This window comes from Gracilinanus agilis, chromosome 2, assembly GCF_016433145.1.
Source record: "Gracilinanus agilis isolate LMUSP501 chromosome 2, AgileGrace, whole genome shotgun sequence".
NCBI classification, from domain to species: Eukaryota; Metazoa; Chordata; class Mammalia; order Didelphimorphia; family Didelphidae; genus Gracilinanus; species Gracilinanus agilis.
The window spans coordinates 292,556,630-292,574,885 of NC_058131.1; the positions used below are offsets into that span (position 1 = coordinate 292,556,630).

Genomic DNA, 18,256 nt, shown 5'->3' on the forward strand with positions numbered 1-18,256 from the left:
AAGAAGAAATATCAGGGATCCAGATCAGACAAGGCCTTAAATGGTAGGATTTTGTATCTTGTTTAGAAGCAATAGGAAGACAATGAAGATATTTGAGTAGGAGTGATGTCAAGTCTGTATTAGAAATACCAATTTATCATCTGAGTAAGCAATGGATTGGGAAGGGAGAGATTAGAGGGGGGGAACCAATTAGGAAACTGGATTCATAGTCCAGATGATAAATAATTAAGACCTAAACTAGGATAAATGTCATTTGAGTGGAAAAAGGGATAAATGTGAGAGAGGTTGTAGAGATAGAAAGAAAAAGATTTGAAAACAAATTGGATAAGAAAGAAAGCTGAGTGACTGAAAAGATAGTGGTATCCTTGTCGAAAAAAAAATTTAGAAAAGGGCCAACTTTGTTTTCTTTGTGTGTGAGAGAGAGGTGGGGAGACTTTAATGAATTCTATTTCAAACAATGAAGATTCAGTAATGCAAAACTGGAATTTAAGTGACATTATTGGTCTGAATATAGACATCTAGACTTAGGTATATCATCTTGCAGATAGATAGCTAAATTCAGAACAATGTACAAGTTCATAATTCAGAGGAGAAAAAGCTGGCCCAGGACAATATCAGAGGAGGTTCTTAATTAGTTTCATTTACTGTGAGTGTTTGCATATCAGAAACTTAGAAACACCATAAATAGAGATTTAATTTATTGTTTTGCAGATTGATTTAAGTAAGCAAGGCAAAAATGTTAAAAATGAAGATTACATCTATCTATGTCCTGTATTTTTCCCCCTGGCTAGCCAGTTAACATTTACCATCATGCCACTGGAAGGATATAGAAATGGAACTCTGTAAATGCTCATCCACCCACCCTAATTCAGCTTCATAGTTTTACTTTAGCCTGGTTGTGAGCTAGGTTATTAGAAAGAGAACAATATCTCTCAGCTGTGAGGGAAGTAGTTTGTAAATTTTAAAGTACCAGAGAAATGAGAATGATCATTTTTATTATACTTGCATTATTTCTTCTTGTTTTCCAAGTGTGAATGTCTTCCCTTGGTTAAAATGAGGTCCCTTTGGTAAGATCAAGCTTCCATGTACTGTGATTAGTTTTTATCTCCTCATACTACATTCAGGCTGTGTCAGAACTCAGTGTCCACTAATAAATCATGGAAATTCTTTCTCTAAAGAATCCAATCCCCTGTGAACCAGGGTTCCATATCTTTTTTGTAATTATTAGAAAAATAACTAAAAGTTAGGCGATTTCTTCAGCCACTCAGTCAGGAAATATAGGTGGGTGTAGGAGTTAAGGCTAAACTTTCTTATGCCTCAATTTACCCCCCATAGCCCACTGACTCTCACCGTGCCAAGCCCAGTGACTGACATTGTGAGCCCTAGAGATATTTCGAAAATTCAAACTGTTTTCAGGGTTATGGAGCACCTTATGTAACCTTGTACTTGTTTACTAATGTGGGTGTTGAGATTGTAATCTGAGCATTTTGGGAATAGAGCCACACAAATGAAGAGGGGAAGTTATTTGTGGGTGGAGTTTCAAGATGACAACTCTGCCTCTCACCAAGATCTCCGGAAAGATTTGTCTTTTGCTCCTTTGGGCTATAAGTCTGCTGATCAGTCAGCCAGCCAGTCAGCCCACAGCCTGGGCAGCCCAGCAAAAGAGCTCAAATACTTGTACCAAGCAGTTGGAAAGGTACTACTTCAGGAAAGATGTGGCTGCTTTCCCTGGTCCTCTGCTCCCTCACTGCTATCTCCATTCAGGGTAAGGGCTCTCCCCCATCCTTTTAACTTCAGAATAAAACAACCATAAAACTAAGAAAGCCATTTGATGTTATCTTGATAGAAAACTGAATGAAGACTGTTTTGTTTGTTTTGTTTGTTTTCTCAATGGAACTTGGAACTTGCCTTTGAATAACTTTCTATGAAAAGAGATCTGTGATTTTATTAAAGTAGCAGAAGTGTAAGAAAGCTGACACTCTGGGTAACATTCTTCCAGATTAATTGCTGTCCTTCATAGGGAGGCTGGAGCACTGCTTCTGGATTGGGATTAGCTAGAATGAGTATCTAGGAGAACAAACTAAAAAACAATCTGTTCCTATTTAAAATAAAGCCAGTGGGATCTCAATAACCACAGAAGCAATAGGAAATGGGTAACATTAAAGGCAAAGAAAAGGTAAAACGCTTTCTGAAACAGCTAAAACATTCACACCCTAATATTTTGTGCATTTACCCAAATCATGTTGATAGTTTGAATCAGAGACTTTTATATTTACAAGGGACATTGGTGTTCATCTAATTCAACCTTCTCATGCAACAAAGAAAATTGAGAACAAGAAAGGGGAAATGATTTGTTCAAAAATCATATAGCTGCTTGATGGCAGAATCAATAAAAGACTTGAGTAAGTGTTTGGTCCAGTATACCTTTATATTGGCAATCTACACAATTTCTTTTTATTCTCCATCTTTACATTTTGCCCTCTGAAGATGGAGTTTATTTTGCTTATAAATCATCTTTTCCTGAATCCTCCCTCTCCTATTTGAATTTAATGTATTTCTATACCAAAGTCTTCTCATTATGTGCACATATTTAATTCTCCTTTGTTGAGTTCAAATAAAAGTAAACTTCATACATACTGCACTCCTTTTTTCCTCCATATTTTATCTCAAATTCACCTTTTATATATGAGATAATAACCTCTATGTTCCCTTCTCTTTTTCTTTTCTAATATATTTTTCTTCTTTTTTTCTCTTAGAGTCATCAAAATTTAGTATAAAAGTTTTCTGTCATTTTTTGACTCCTTGAAGACATTTAGGGTTCTGAAAAGACATTTATTTGTTCTCCTCTTTCTACATTAGAAAATTTTAAAAAATTTCAACATCACTAAGTCTCTCCAATTGCTCAAATGTATTTATCTTTGATTCTTTTGATGCCTATGATTCCATTTCAAAATATCTATTTCACTCTGGTCTCTTCATCAAAAATACTTAGAAGTCCTCTTTTTCATTAAAAATCCATTTTCCCTTCTAAAAATTATATATGCTCAACTTTGCTAGGTGTTATTCTTAATTATAAGCTTACATCTTTTGTCTTCCAGGTTATCTTATTCCAAGTTTTCCTTTATAATGGTAATTTCTAGGTCTGGCCTGATCCTTATTGTGAATTCTCAGCTTTTTCTTTTTCTTGCTAATTAGAATATTCTTCCCTTGACTACTAAGTTCTGGATTTTGCCTATGATGTTTCCGAGAGTTTTCATTTCCAAGGTTTCTTTCAAGAAGTAACTAGGTGTTTTTGTATGTTAACTATTTTTTTAAACCTATAATTTTTGTCTTAGAATCAATACTGTGTATTGTTTTCAAGGAAGAAGAGTGGTAAGGGCTAGGCAATGGGGGTTAAGTGACTTGTCCAGGGTCACATAACTAGGAAGTGTCTGAGGACAGATTTGAACCCAGAACCTCCCATCTCTAGGCCTGACTCAATTTATTGAACTACCTAGCTGCCCCAATATGTAATCTTTGCTTTATCTTGGGTATCTTGTGCTGTTTGGTCTCACCAGTTTTCATTTATGAATTCTTGAAATGTGACAAATATTGATAGTCTGGTTCTTGTGGGCTTTTCAGGTGGCCTATTGATTCATAAATTATCTTTCTTTGACATTTATTCTTGATAGTCAATACTTTATAATTTATGGGGGTTTTTAACCTTTCTATTTTGTTTTGGTATATCTTATTGTCTCATGGAAACATTATTCTCTGTTGCAATGTAATTTTCTTTTTAGAAAATTTTTCCATGGTTACATGATTCATGTTCTTACTTTCCCCTCCATCCACCCCACCACCCCACCACCCGTAGTGGACGTACATTTCCACTGGTTTTTACATGTGTCATCAATCAAAACCTATTTCCATATTATTGATAATTGCATTGGTGTGGTCATTTAGAGTCTACATCCCAAATTATATCTGCATCAACCCATGTCTTCAGGCAGTTGTTTTTCTTCTGTGTTTCTATTCCCACAGTTCTTTCCCTGGATGTGGATAGCATTATTTTTCAAAAGTCCCTCAGAATTGTCCAGGATCATTGCATTGCTGCTAGTAGAGAAGTCCATTACATTCGATTTTTACCACAGTGTATCAGTCTCTCTGTACAATGTTTTCCTGGTTCTGCTCCTTTCACTCTGCATCAATTTCTGGAAGTTCACATGGAATTCCTCCAGTTTGTTATTCCTTTGAGCATAGTGGTATCCCATCACCACCATATGCCACAATTTGTTCAACCATTCCCCAATTGAAGGGTATACCCTTATTTTCCAGTTTTTTGCCACCACAAAGAGGATGGCTATAAATATTTTTGTACATGTCTTTTTTCTTATTATCTCTTTGGGATATAAACCCAGAAGAGGCATGACTGGTTCAAAGGGCAATTTTCAAGGAGTCTGCTACCTGAATAAAGTTTTATATCTCCTGTTTTAAGCTCTTTATTTCCTTTCTCATCATTTCCATCACACTTCTCATTTCTTTTCCCCATCCTTTCTTCTGGAGTTTTTACTGTATCATATTGTTATGGGAGAACTTGATATTATCAGTTTCAGAAGGGTACCCATTTAAAGAATTACCAAACTCCTAGAAATCTTTAAAAATAGAGGTATTTGGGGGCAGCTGGGTAGCTCAGTGCGTTGAGAGCTAGGCCTAGAGACAGGAGGTCCTAGGTTCAAATCTGGCCTCCCAGCTGTGTGACCCTGGGCAAGTCACTTGACCCCCATTGCCCACCTTTACCACGCTTTCACCAAGGAGCCAATACAAGAAGTTAAGGGTTAAAAAATAAAATAAAATATTTTTAAAAAATAAAGGTATTTATTGAGTCAGGAGATAGGTGCATGTGAAGTCTGCATCCACTGTGGAGAAGGGTTCCAGGATTTTTATACATTAAAGGACAGAGACTATGTGACCTGAAAAGGAAGGTAGAGAGGGACACAACCAAGGAGGATTAGGTGACATTCCCTTGTGAGATGCTTTGGTGTTTGGGGTAGAAGCACAAAGATGTATTGTTTATGACATTTTAGGCTTTGATCATAAAGGAGGGTGAGTTGCATATCTCAGAGAACTTAGTGATGTTTGAGGTGCAGACAAAAGGTATACATCCATGCTAAAACCCTTATTATAAAACTAGGGGAAATGCATCTAAAAAAGAAGTAAATGTATCTCTCAGAAAATTCTTTCTTTATGTAGTTGTCTCTTTAATTGCACCAGAGCTGGCTTCTACCACCAGCATTCCTGCGTCCAGGATCAAGGAATTCCTCATGTACTCTTTTTGACCTGGGGTTTCTTTAGAGACTTGGGGTGTCCAGGGGACCCTGTACCCCCATTCCAATATGGTTATTTTAGATATATTTCAGTTATTCCATAATTTCTAGTAGAACATATGGCAAATACATGATTTTCACTGAATATTTGCTTATATGTAGTGTGGAGTTATTCTCTTCTTATAGACTGTTATTAGAACATATTTATCAACAGTAGATTCTTTTAAAAAAATCCTTACCTTCTGTCCTAGAATTGGTTCTGAATATTGGTTCCAGGTCAGAATAGTAGTAAGAGTAATTGGGGTTAAATGGTTTGCCCAGGGTCACATACCTAGGATATGGCTCAGGCCAAATTTGAACCCATGGCTGAGGCTCTAGGGCTAACTCTCTCTCCACTGAGCAACCTACTTGTCCCTTGGTTTCTTTTTTTAAAATTATTTTTCAAGTCTTACTTCCTGACCTGAAGTTTTCAGCCAAGGTCATACTCTGCCTCCTCTCTCATTCTTGGATGGTCAGGCACTCTTTGTTCCTATCCTTACTTTCTTGAATTCCTTTAGCTGGCTTCTACTTGTTTTTCCACTTGAATTACTGGCAGGTTTCTTTTTTATACCTAAGCAGAGTTCTGTGGTTTATTTGTAGCTTGACTCATCAGTATGTTGGATGATATTCAATTCCTCCTGGAATTTTTTCCGTTGGAGTATTATATCTTCTGTCTCCTCTGGAGGTCTCCTAGTCAGCTGATAGGTTCTACTTTAGGATTCCTTCTTTAGTTCTCTTTACCTAAAGAAAGTTTCTGTTCTACTTACCTGTGATCTTGCTTATTTATTTGACAAGACTTCCTTTCCAATATCATGCTACTTCTAGTTGTATTTTTGTATAGTCTTAGTTGTGGTGGGAGGGCGGGGGAAGGAACCAACTAAAGTTTCTCCACGAATTTTTTGGTTATTATTTAATCTGGTGGTCTTTTTAAACCACTGGTAGAGTAAAAGCAAGAGAGTTGGGCTTGTGTGTGATGTACTATTCAACCATTTTAGCTGGAAGTCTTTGTAATTATCTCATACTTATAGTACTGTGTTGAGTTTTGGGTAATGCATTTTAAGAACATTGATATGGTAGAAAGTATCCAGAGGAGAACAACCAGGATTCAGAGGATATCGAGTTTATGTCATTGAAAAAAATTCTTAATCTGAAAAAAATTGGGAATGGGGGAGAACAAATGACATGACAATTTTGTTCAAGTATATAAAGGGCTGTCAGGTAGAAAAGGCATCAGTCAATAGCAATGAACAGAAACTGCCAAGAGGAGAGCTTGAACTCCATGTTCAGAAAAAAAATTAGAACTATCCATTAGTGGAATGTGTTTCCTTGAAGGTAGTGACTTCTAACCTACAGAAGATGTTCAAGCAGAGACAGGATAACTATTTCAACTGTGTTACAGTAGATTCCTCATAAGCACTTAGATGGCTTCTGAGGTTCCTTTCAACTCTCAAATTCTGTGATTTTGTGACTTCCTTCTGTGGGATCAAAGAAGGCCTTTCACGCCTACCTTAGAGACTCTATCGTAATAAAGAGAGCTCATAGATTACCTTCTATTATTTTGGAATGAAGTTTCAAAGAAAGGAATAATCATAGGTGGAAAAATTGATGTAAGTTATAGGTAGGTCAAATGCACCTATTTAGGTGCTGGTTCTATTTATCAGCCAGCTTTCCAACTTCTCTGACCATTAGAAGACTAGACTGGCTTCACTCCCATGACTATTGTATGAACACACACAAAGAGTGCCTTTTGATTATATTTTATCTGAATATCATGAAAGTCATTTGGCTTTATTAGGCTAAGCTTTTACATAATTCATTGATAGCCAACATGATAAGTAAAGCTGCTTAAAGTAATTCTCGTGGCCATTTATTATTGGCTCCTTTCATTAGTAGGATGGATATTTCTTTTTTTATTTTCATTATTTTTATCCAATGGCTCTCTTATAGGTAATGAGGGGACAGAATTTTGAAAAATAGTGTTGGCAGTTACTAAGGATCTAAGCAGACAAGGGGTCAAGTTCATGGAAATCGATTGAGAGAGAAAGGAGTAGGCAAGCATTTGACATTTTTAAAGTCAGAGATAGTCAGTGAGAGTGACTTAGACACAGAAAATCCCCAAGATGAACTTTAGTCCAGAACAAGAGCTAGCTTTTCTCTGCCATTTTCCTCATGCCTTTTTTGGAGACACAGAAGACCTTGTAACCATGAATTTTACTTTTATGACGAGGAACTCATTACCTCTCACAAGGCATCCAATGCCATATTTGGACAGCTTGAGTTGTTAGAAAATTCTAGTCTGGACCTTGTAAGGATGGGGGATGGGACAAAAAGAGCCAGAAGAAGGTCATTGGTGACCGTTACTGACAGTTGGGACCAGAGAGGATTCTGGGGAATGCTCCGGAAGAGAAAGGAGGAGGAAAGGACTTCTGGTGGAGGACTGAAAAAAGGAGGAGGAGAATATCCCAGTTCGAATCCAGTCCTGAGGGCTTCTTAAGGATATTTCTTTGGACACTGAAACCCTGATTCCCTGGTCAAAGGCATCCTGTTGGTTCTCATCCAGCAAGACTTCAATGAGCTAAGTTTCTGGACACCATTTTGGGAGCGATCTCTTAGGCTCCTTCCCTCATTACCCAGCCTTGCTGAGAGACCCTTTCTGGTCTAACTTACAATTATAGAAAAGGATAGAAATAGAAATAGAAACAAGTCAGGCCTAGAGACAGGAGGTCCTAGGTTCAAACCCGACCTCAGCCACTTCCCAGCTGTGTGACCCTGGGCAAGTCACTTGACCCCCATTGCCCACCCTTACCACTCTTCCACTTATGAGACAATACACTGAAGTAAAAGGGTTTAAAAAAAAAGAAATAGAAACAGAAGGAAAAGGGACAAGGGGGGAGATGCTTAGGAGTGGGGACCCCAAAGGTTCCCCCAGAGTGACAGACTCCATAGAAATAGAGAAGAGGGCACCCCAAATCCCTCTGCCGTTCACCCCTTTCCCCAACCTCTGAATTGTGATTAATAAAAGCCATTCATTAGTCAGATAGCATTCCAGAGTGCCTGAGAGACAAGGGGGAGGGGACTCAAAGAATGGTCTAGCTGCCTCCATCTTGGAGCCAGAATACCCGCTATGAATTTGGCTGACCTCATGGGAGGCTTGTGTGAACCTCGGCCTCATTCGGAATCCGATTGGGGTCCCCATACTTCCTCTTATAGGGAAGTCTTGCCTCTAACTGCTGTGGGGCAGCACGACCATCCATGTCACCCAGTTTCAGGGTGACACCCCCTCGAAGTCTTGACATTGTATAATTAGCAGGAGAGGAGAGCTGGAAGACAATCTCCCACATAGACTCTCTCTCTCTTCCTTCTCTCATTAATACTGGTGATGGCTCTGTTTATTCTTATAACCTGTCTTTTTCTCTCTTCCAAATTTAAACAATATTATCTGGATAATTATTTCCTCATCTCCAAGTGGCATTTCCAATCACTTGAATGGAAAGCAAGTGAAATATCACCTAAATGACCATAGCTAGCTGATCACATACTATATTTTAATTCATTCATCCAGAAAATATATGGGCATATTCAAATATACTTTACTACTGCTTCTATTTCCTTATCTTTGCCCAACATACTTAGAAAAGAATCATCCAGATGAGATTTTTCTCCCTTCCTAGTTGATCCCAGACCATTCTTCATATTCATCCATCTAAATATCTTTCAATCTGTCCTGACACCCTAATAGCTTTTCTTCTTATACTATCACCCACTTTGCTTTACACTTTTTCCTCCAGAGCAGAAGTAAGATCAGTGCTAACATTGGTTGCAGAAAATGAGTGATATTGATTGCCCAAAGCTCTATCCCTGTGAATCCCCAGACCTAAATTTGGTACTCTTGCAACCATTTTCTTGCATTTGCTGTCTCTTTAAACTCCATGAATACAAGGAACTTCCTTCAAGCATGACAAGACTTAGATGAACTGATATTATGTGAGATATGGAAAATAATATGCGTGTAACAACAGTGGCTATGGGTTTTACTGTGGAATGTGTGTGTGTGTGTATTTTTTTCATGTTTGTGTAGTTCTTTGCTGGTTAAAGGAATTTATATTAAATAAATAAAGAAACTAGAAGTATAATAGTAATTGCTCAGTCCTCAGTTTAGTTTAGGTTTGAGATTTGATTATATTACTTTCTCTAACTAACTCATAGTCTCTTAATAATTAAGGCAAAATTCAAATGGAACATTTAGATAAAGGAGTAGAATATATTTTAGTGCCCATTATTAGGCATCAAGTTGACAAATCAAAGTCGATTTTTTTTCTTAGAATGTCCCTCAGTCCTTGAGGAAGTGAGTTCAGTGGATTCGTTTATCATTAGTCTTCTCTGACATGCCTGTAGGAACAATGGGTCCTCTTCAATTTTTACTTTTTTGGACAAGATTCAGTCTGATTATTTCTTTCTCTTTTTATTTGCTGTCCCTGTACTGCTAAATTTTTTCTGGCTCATCTCTGGACAGATCCATTTTTTCTAATCCACTGCTAGACCATCTAATTCCAGCTACCTTAGTGACTTTATTTTATTTTTTCTCAATATTATATTTATCCCAATTACGTGTAAAAACAATTCTAAACATTTATTTCCTGAAATGTTGGGATCCTAATTCTCTACCTCCTTTCCCTCCTTCTTCCTTGAGATGATAAGCAATTTGATATTCAGTATACATTTGCACTCATGCAAAACACTAATCATGTTATAGAAGACATATATAAAAACATATAGACATGAAGAAAATAGTCAAAACAGTATGCTTCAAACTGTATTCAGATTCCATCAGTTCTTTCTCTGGAGAGGGATAACATTTTCCATCATGAATCCTTTGGAGTTGTCTTAGATCACTGTATTGCTGAGATAGCTGAGTCATTCACAGTTGATCATAATATAATATTGCTCTTATTGTGCACAATGTTCTCCTGATTCTGTTTGCTTCATTTTCCATGGACTCATGTCTTTCCAAGTTTTTCTGAAATCATCCTGCTCGTCATTTCTTATAGCAAACTAGTATTCCACTACAATTGCACACCACAACTTATTGAGCCATTCCCCAATTGATGGACATCCCTTCAATTTCTAATTCTTTGCCACCAGAAAAGTCACTAAGTCATTTTATAACAAGCCCCACAGGGCATGATGAAGTCCTTGTGTGCAACATCGATCCAGTTTATTCAGTGACTTTCAATGATATCTAAATTGATTAAAGATATTTTGCACTTAATCTAAAACCTGTGATTAATTTACTGATTCAACAGAGATGTCCAGACATTTTTCACATTTAGTGATCAATCAGTACATTCTCCTATAGATAAGGCAGAAAGGATGGCAACTTGTCACCATTTTTTTAGATAGCCTCCCTAGCATGCCCAAGATACAAGCACACTGACTATTTATGGGTTCAATATATAGAAATTTTGACCTGCTCTTTTTAATAACCTGCTCTTGTTTGTCCACCCATAAACAACAAGATAGCTTCTTGCTCTTTAAGGCTTCCCATATTGGTGCCAGGCTTAATATAGATATCCAGTTAGTTTTAGCCCTGCTGTAGCTCAGAATTCTTCATGAATTCTAATGATTGACCAACCTCAGTCTTTTCCAGTGGCAATGATTATAGACATACAATGCCCAGCTAGCTATCTAATCATTTCCTTTTAAGAGAAGTGGGAAAATTATCTAAGCTGACTCTACCCTCACATATACAATAACAATAAAAATGAATATGAAAATAACACAAAACAAGCAAAACTAAATGCTATAAAATTTTAATAAACCATTTTGGCCCCCAAAAATTATTTTGAGAAGAAAATCATATGAATTCTTTGCAGAGGTGAGATATTCAAGGTATGGATCACTGAATATAATGTTAAGACTCTTTCTGTGTGTTCTTTTCCTTTTCTCTGAACTCATTGTTTGTTTTTAAAAATCCATTACTAGAGGGATAAAGATTCCCCTTCTGAGAGGGGAGGGAAGGAGGAAAGATTGGAGGAAATATAAGATATGTAAAAATAAAAAATATCAATAAAATGTACTTAAAGACTGTAGATTCTTTAGGATACTATCTTACTTTCTTATTCTATTGTTATTAGCAATGTCTTGCACACAGAAGATACTTGATAGATCTACTGTCACAAAATAGTTAATTCCCTAGCTTCCTCAAAATTGATCTGTAATTCTTCCCAAACTAATAGGCCAGACCTACTCTAAAAGCAAGTCATATCCAGCTGGGGTAGTGACTACATATCTTGTGCTTTTAGGAAATGTAGGTGCCCTCAAATTTAGGGTTTTCATTCTTCTAGCCTGGGGACATAGTTCTATCACTTTTATTTCTGGGGTAGAAACTCAAGTAGAAATTCAATATTCTGGTTTTCAGCCATTCCCCAACTGATGAGCATCTCCTCAATTTCCAGTTCTTTGTCATCACAAAGAGAGATGCTATAAATATTTTGGAATGCATGGGTTCTTTTACTTTCTCCCTGATCACCTTGGTAAACAGACTCAGCAGCAGTATTGCTGGGTCTAAAAGTGTATATAGTTTTATGACTCCCATTGATATATAAAGTAGAGTATACAGTTCATTATATATACTGGTACTTGGGTCCCTTCATTTTATGTAGATATACTTTTTCTTCATTATATTTTAAAATTATATAAAATTATATATGTACATATACATATATATAATATAAATGCCCCCATTCTCTTCATTTAACAAATGATTGCAGTTATTAGTCACAATTCCTTCCCCCAGTATGGGCTTGGTTATCTTTTGTCCAATGCCCTCATCCTTGGTTGGCCAGAAGATTTTGATTATATATGCTGAGTTATCACCAAACCACAAGAACAAAACTTCTAAGTTCCAGAGAAGGGAAGGATGGCAACTGCTTTGTAGTTACCTATCCCTTTGTCAATTTTTGTAACATGGATTTCACATGAATTTAAAAAGGTAGAGGGAATTTTCTCTCTGCTCTCAAATGTAGATTCAACAAATGCAGGATATCGAAAATAATTCTCAGGTTTTTAAGATTGATCATGTACTGTCAGGCTAAGAAAACCTTATATTTCCTATAAGACCATAAGTCAGCCCAATGAGACTCTTCATTAATGAGTTCCTTGGCTAGATTTTTGACACTTCTATGATGCTACTGACTTTTTAAAAATATTTTTATAACATCTTGCTACTATTTTCTAGAGACCCCCCTAATTTGTGGAGCCTAATTCACTCAGTGAATTTTTAATACAAACACATCACAATGTTTTTGAACATTACATATTTCATTTTAAAATAGTGATGATGGCAAAGCTTTAACTAGTAAACCAATAATGTTCACCAACTGCTCATCATATCTATACATAAAATATTAAATAATATATAAAAACAATAATTTTAAGTATTAACCAATGTAAAACTAATAAAAATAGTAGGTATAGGCATTATCAATTAAAAAGTAAAACAAACAAATTAATATGATAACTCACAGCACTGTCAGAAATTTATGATTCTAGGAAGGCTATTCCTTGGGAAAGAAAGAAAAATTGCAAATCTCAGACATAAGCCCTTGTTCCTGGTATAGCAGAATTTGGGGGTGAACTATTCAACATGCCATCTCCATGCAATAGTCACCTTTCAGCCTGCTACTTGCCTCCTTAAAAATGTATTCTTATCCTCTTGAGTTCTAAATTAATCCATGGGCATGTTTGAGGATTTCTTTGCTAATTATTAAAATTGAAATTTTCCATTAATTAATCAGTTTACTTTAAACCTTATCCCCATTTATTAAATACGTATTTAATAAACTAAAGAGACTTATTTTCCCAGAAACATTTGCTCATCTACCTATCTATCTATCTATCTATCTATCTATCTATCTATCTATCTATCTGTAATATAGAAAATGGCAGGATGGAATTCCTGCAAAATACAGGGTCAAGCCTCACCCAGAATTCCAGGGTACCCCCCCTGGAGAACTTTGGGTGAGGGGGCAGTTGGTAGGGAGTTAAACAGTTGATTTCTGGGAGTTGAAGGGAACAGATCTCTCTGCTGGCTGTTCCTGATTTGGGGTTTGCCTGGGAGGCCATAGTGGCAAAAGCCATTGTGGTTTCTACTCAAGAGTTTGCCTGTCTAGTAGGATTAGACCTTTCCAGCATCAATATAATAATTATTTAGTTATTTAGATATTAGAAGTAATTAATATTAGCTTTGAGGGCAAGTTAGCTAAAGGTCTGCCCCTCCCTCCTGGGGGGGAGGGGCAGCTTCAACCTGACAGTTCAGGGCTTCCCAGTTCTTATCCAAATCCTAATTACCCCCTCTTGACTTCCCCTTCTTTCTTTTATCAATATAAGCTTTATCTTTGATAGCAATGCCTGGGTATTATTTGGGTATACTCACTACAGCCATTAAGCTTGATTCCTGTCAGTTGACAGCCCAAGAAGTCTGTTCCTTCTCAGTCCTAACATCAAGATATCTAGCTTCTACTCAGTCCTCAATCAGACCTGTGGGGAATATAAATTGAGGAGAACATCATTAGAGATTAGCTTTGCTGAGCCTTGTCAGAAGTCATTGCCCTGCTTCCATATTCAACTGAAAACCAGCTGCTGAGTAGGAGGGGTTTGAGAGCGAGGAGCACTTGCCCCTCCCCATTCACTCAAGCCTGTGTGTGGAGGAGGAGAGTGTCCTGCAGGCACCTGGCCCTGGCCAGACCATCAGCTTCCCAACATCCCTGTTATGGCAAACATAACACTATCTATCTATCTATCATCTATCTATCTATCTATCTATCTATCTATCTATCTATCTACCTATCTATCTATCTACATATCTTCATCAAAAGCTTTAATCTTTTAGGCTGAAACAAACATCAAAATTACTAGCTATACATTTTCAACAATGTGACAAAAATTATACCAAACATATTTTTTACAATGTTTTAGTCCTAAGTCTCTAACCATAATTACAACCACATGCCAAGAGCTGCTGCTCTGTGGGATAATAGAAAAGAACTGAATTTAGAGTCAGAGAAACCAGGAGTCTTTACTGTGCCACTTATTAGTATGAATTTGGGAGTCATTTTGTTAATCAACATGCACTTATTAGATACTCATTATGTTCTCTGGAGCTTTGTTTTCCCATCTGTAAATGAAATGGTTGAATTGGATGATCTTTAAGTACTCTTGAAGTTCTAGATCTGTGCTCTTGACCAGTTCCTTGGACATTACCCAATCCTATTCACAGGCTCACCATTCCATTCCTTCAGGATACCATCCTTTTCCATGAACTCCCTAAGACTTTAAGTTGCTGAGAAGTCACTCTGCATCTAGAAGTTCTGTCCATCAATAAATTCCCAGGTCCATTCTACATCCTTGGCCCCTTAATTAAGAATTTTCTTCACATTCTTCCCAATATCAGGGTTAATATAGTTATTTTTTAAATGCTCTTCATCTTTCTGTGTTCTCACAGTTTCACTCAAGCTATCATTCAATGGTTTCTCCAGAATAACAGTTAGACAGTCAAATTTTTCAAGAATCTCTTGTGTCTTTTGAAGCTGCAGGAACAGTTGCTATAGTCTCTATGGGAGAACTTGTTCTCAGAAACACATTAATATATATATATATATATATATGTGTGTGTGTGTGTGTATACATATATATACATATTATATATATATATATAATTGCAAAGTGCATAGACTAATGTCTGCAGGAAAAACTGAAAGAATTTATATTTCATGTCTCATATTTCTTATAAGAGAAGCTCTGTGAATCCTATAATCAAGTCTAATATGCACTGGCCTCTTATCACTCAGACTACTCTTTTTGTTGTTGTTGTTTGTTCTTTCCCTTGGGCCCAGGGCTCTGTTGGTAGAGATCAATCATTTCTGAGCAAACAAGACAGCCCAAGTGCTAGGCCATTTGACTTGGGAGACCATATTAACCCAGTCTCCGTGGCTTTTAATTAAATTCAAGCCATTTGATACCCACTTGTGTCACTTGCTTGACTCAATGCTGTGGCTTATTTCTGCAAATTTTAGAGAATCAGGAAGGTGTCAACTGGCTAGGAAACCTGTAATTTCTGCCACCTGGTTCAATTCCATACTCCAGCCCAAGCTTCCCAATTAGACTCCACAAATAAGTGTTCTTAATCCTGGGTGTGACTCCTCCAAGTTATACCAAATCAAGACCTTTGTCTAAAGATTATTTCCATCAAAGGAAGTACGAAAGCCCTCAGGAGATCAAAGGAAAGAACTTTTTGATTGCTATCCAAATTGTCCTAGTAGCCTCCTAGATCATGCCAGAAAATCCCAACTGGGCACCTTTCCCATACCTAGGTTACATTTGGGTTATGTGTTTCCTCACAATCTACTAACAATATTTGATGTCTAAAGATACATAAAAAAGATGGAGCAATTCAGAGTCCTTTTACTCAAAAGTACCGGTGTATAATCATTAATAAGTTTATCTTTCCTTTTTTATGTCCCCCAAAAGGATAGGCTAAATTCTAAAGAGAAGACCTAGTTCTAAGTTAATTCTAAGGCTGATTTAGTACAAGTCAGTAAGCATTCAGGAAGAGTTTTCCACGTACAGCCCTAAAACTATACAAGGTTTGGGGAGAGATACATAGTTTCTGTCCTCATGGGAGTTTTTCTTTGTAGAGCATATTTTCCACATTTTCTAAAAATGCCTCACTCCTACCAAGGACTGACAGATCTTGTGGACAAATTGAGCATGGGTAATGAAGAGAGAGAGAGGAGTCGGAAACTTTGAAATGGAGCACCTAAGTGACTGGGTGGAAGTGGTGCCACCAACAGCTTTCTCTGATATTCCCAGATATAAATTTCTCTCATTTATATTCCTTTATCATTTTAAAACTGCTTTCTTGTTGTTTCATTTTATTTTGCATTAATTACTTGTGTACATAAAGACAGTGTGGTATGGTGGAGAATGGCAAGACCTAGGGTCAAATTATGTCTCCAATATTTACTAGTCATGTGGTCCTTGCTATGTCCCCTGACCTCTATAAAACTCAAATAAAATTTTAGGAGTTACCTAATTAAGTGGTAGAGGGAGTTCATTTAATTGTTCCCTGGCTGGAAAAGCATACATCCTCAATGACTTAGTTCATGTACGTCATCTTGTCTACTAGAATATATGCTCACTGAGGAAAAGGACTGGGTCTTATCCATCTGTGTAATACTCAGTTTCCAGCATAGTGCACTCACTGCACATGCTTTGATAAATATTAACTGAATATTTGAATGTGAAAAACATGCCTTGATAAATATTAACTGAATAAATTCAGAGATTTTCACAGGAAGAAATTTTAAAAACCTCACACATTATCCTAACAATCTTTGTAAAGGAAGCTATGGCACAGTAGAGAATGCACAGACCCTAGTTTTTAGAAGATATTCCCCTACTCTGAATCCTTGGGCAAGTCATTTAACCTTTCTAAACTTCAGTTTCTCCATATACAAAATTAAGATAATTATGCTACTCTACTTCCAGAGTTGTTAGGAAGATGCTTTATAAACTGTAAAGCACTGAAGAAGTGTGAATTAGTTGAGACAGCATTATACTTATATCATGGGGTTTGAAAGAGAGACCTAGAGTGATTAGGCTACTCGTACAAGATCATATATAGCTTGTGAAGAATAGACTTGGAACTAGCCCTAACGTCCCCAAGTCCTAATCCTGTGATTTTCCCATTCTACCAAATTAACCCCCCCCTTCTCTCATACAGGGAAGCAGTCTTCAACACCTGTAGTGAACACTCAATATGGAAAAGTCCAAGGCAAATATGAGAGCCTAAAAGGATTTGACAAAACTGTCAATGTTTTCCTGGGTGTCCCTTTTGCCAAAGCCCCTCTTGGACCCCTGAGATTTACTCCACCACAGCCTGCAGAACCATGGGACTATGTGAAGAAAACAACTACGTACCCACCCATGTAAGCCATTAGTCTTCAGCTTCTTTTGGGGAGGGTGGAGTTAAAGTGGAAGAAAACATGGAGAACCATGCTCTTATCCTTTCAATGAACTTTACTTTGCTCAAGAAGTCTCTGCTTTATTCAGTGGGAAACATTCCTGTTCCTTCATCCTGCCCACCCCATACCTTAAGCCCTCTCAGGGCTTAGGAGAACCATCAGGTTATGCAACATGGACTTCCCTAGAGTTGTGAAATGATTGATTTGCTCTTTATTTGCCAGCCAAGCTGAACAAATAATAGGACTCATACCAGATGGAGCGTGTATTCCTAAGAGTTCTTGGTGTGTTTCCTTCATGGAATTAGAAGTTGTTGCCCTTTGCTTCTTTTGTATGTGGACTTTTATCTACTGAAAGAGAATGCCACCAAGAAACATGGCAAATGATCTTTGTCTCCATTCTTCCTTCATGCCAGGACTGCCCCACCCCACAATCATAAAATCTTTGCCATTGGTGAGCCCAACCTGCCCCCAGCCTTTAAATCAGGTGACTAAAATGGGTGGGGATGGGTCTGACCTTTGATTTCTGGCATCTAATGAACTTCTGGGAGAGGAACATCATCAGATCCCCAGGGAATTTAGGGATGACTCAAGTGGTATCCAGAGGACTTTTAAGTAGTAATGGCCCCAGACACTTAATAGCTGTGTGACCCTGGACAAGTCATTTAAGAGTTTAGTTTTCTCATCTGCAAAATGAACTGGAGATTACAAATTACTTTGGGATCTTTGCCAAGAAAACCCCAAATGGGGTGACATAGAGTCAGATATGACTGAAATGGCTGAAAAATTATAAATTTAAAAAATAAAATCATTTTAAGCCAAAGCATAGTCTCTCCTTTCACTTAAAGGATTAGGAGAAAGAATAGGGAGTGAAATAAGAGAATGTGGATTAAA

General features: G+C 37.2%; 1 protein-coding gene across 2 annotated transcripts in view; it reads left to right on the forward strand.

The window, feature by feature from the left end:
* Window positions 1-1,672: 1,672 nt before the first annotated feature.
* The window catches only part of LOC123237306 (liver carboxylesterase 1-like), a 50,630-nt gene continuing 34,046 nt past the window's right edge, over window positions 1,673-18,256 (forward strand). The window contains exons 1-2 of one of the 2 annotated variants that reach the window (XM_044664140.1): window positions 1,673-1,765; window positions 17,125-17,329. In XM_044664140.1, coding sequence (XP_044520075.1) covers window positions 1,714-1,765; window positions 17,125-17,329 — 257 coding nt within the window. In that variant the 5' untranslated portion in view covers window positions 1,673-1,713. Of the gene's footprint in view, window positions 1,766-16,370; window positions 16,412-17,122; window positions 17,330-18,256 lie in introns of those variants that run through there. The other variant, XM_044664141.1, reaches the window with a different exon arrangement.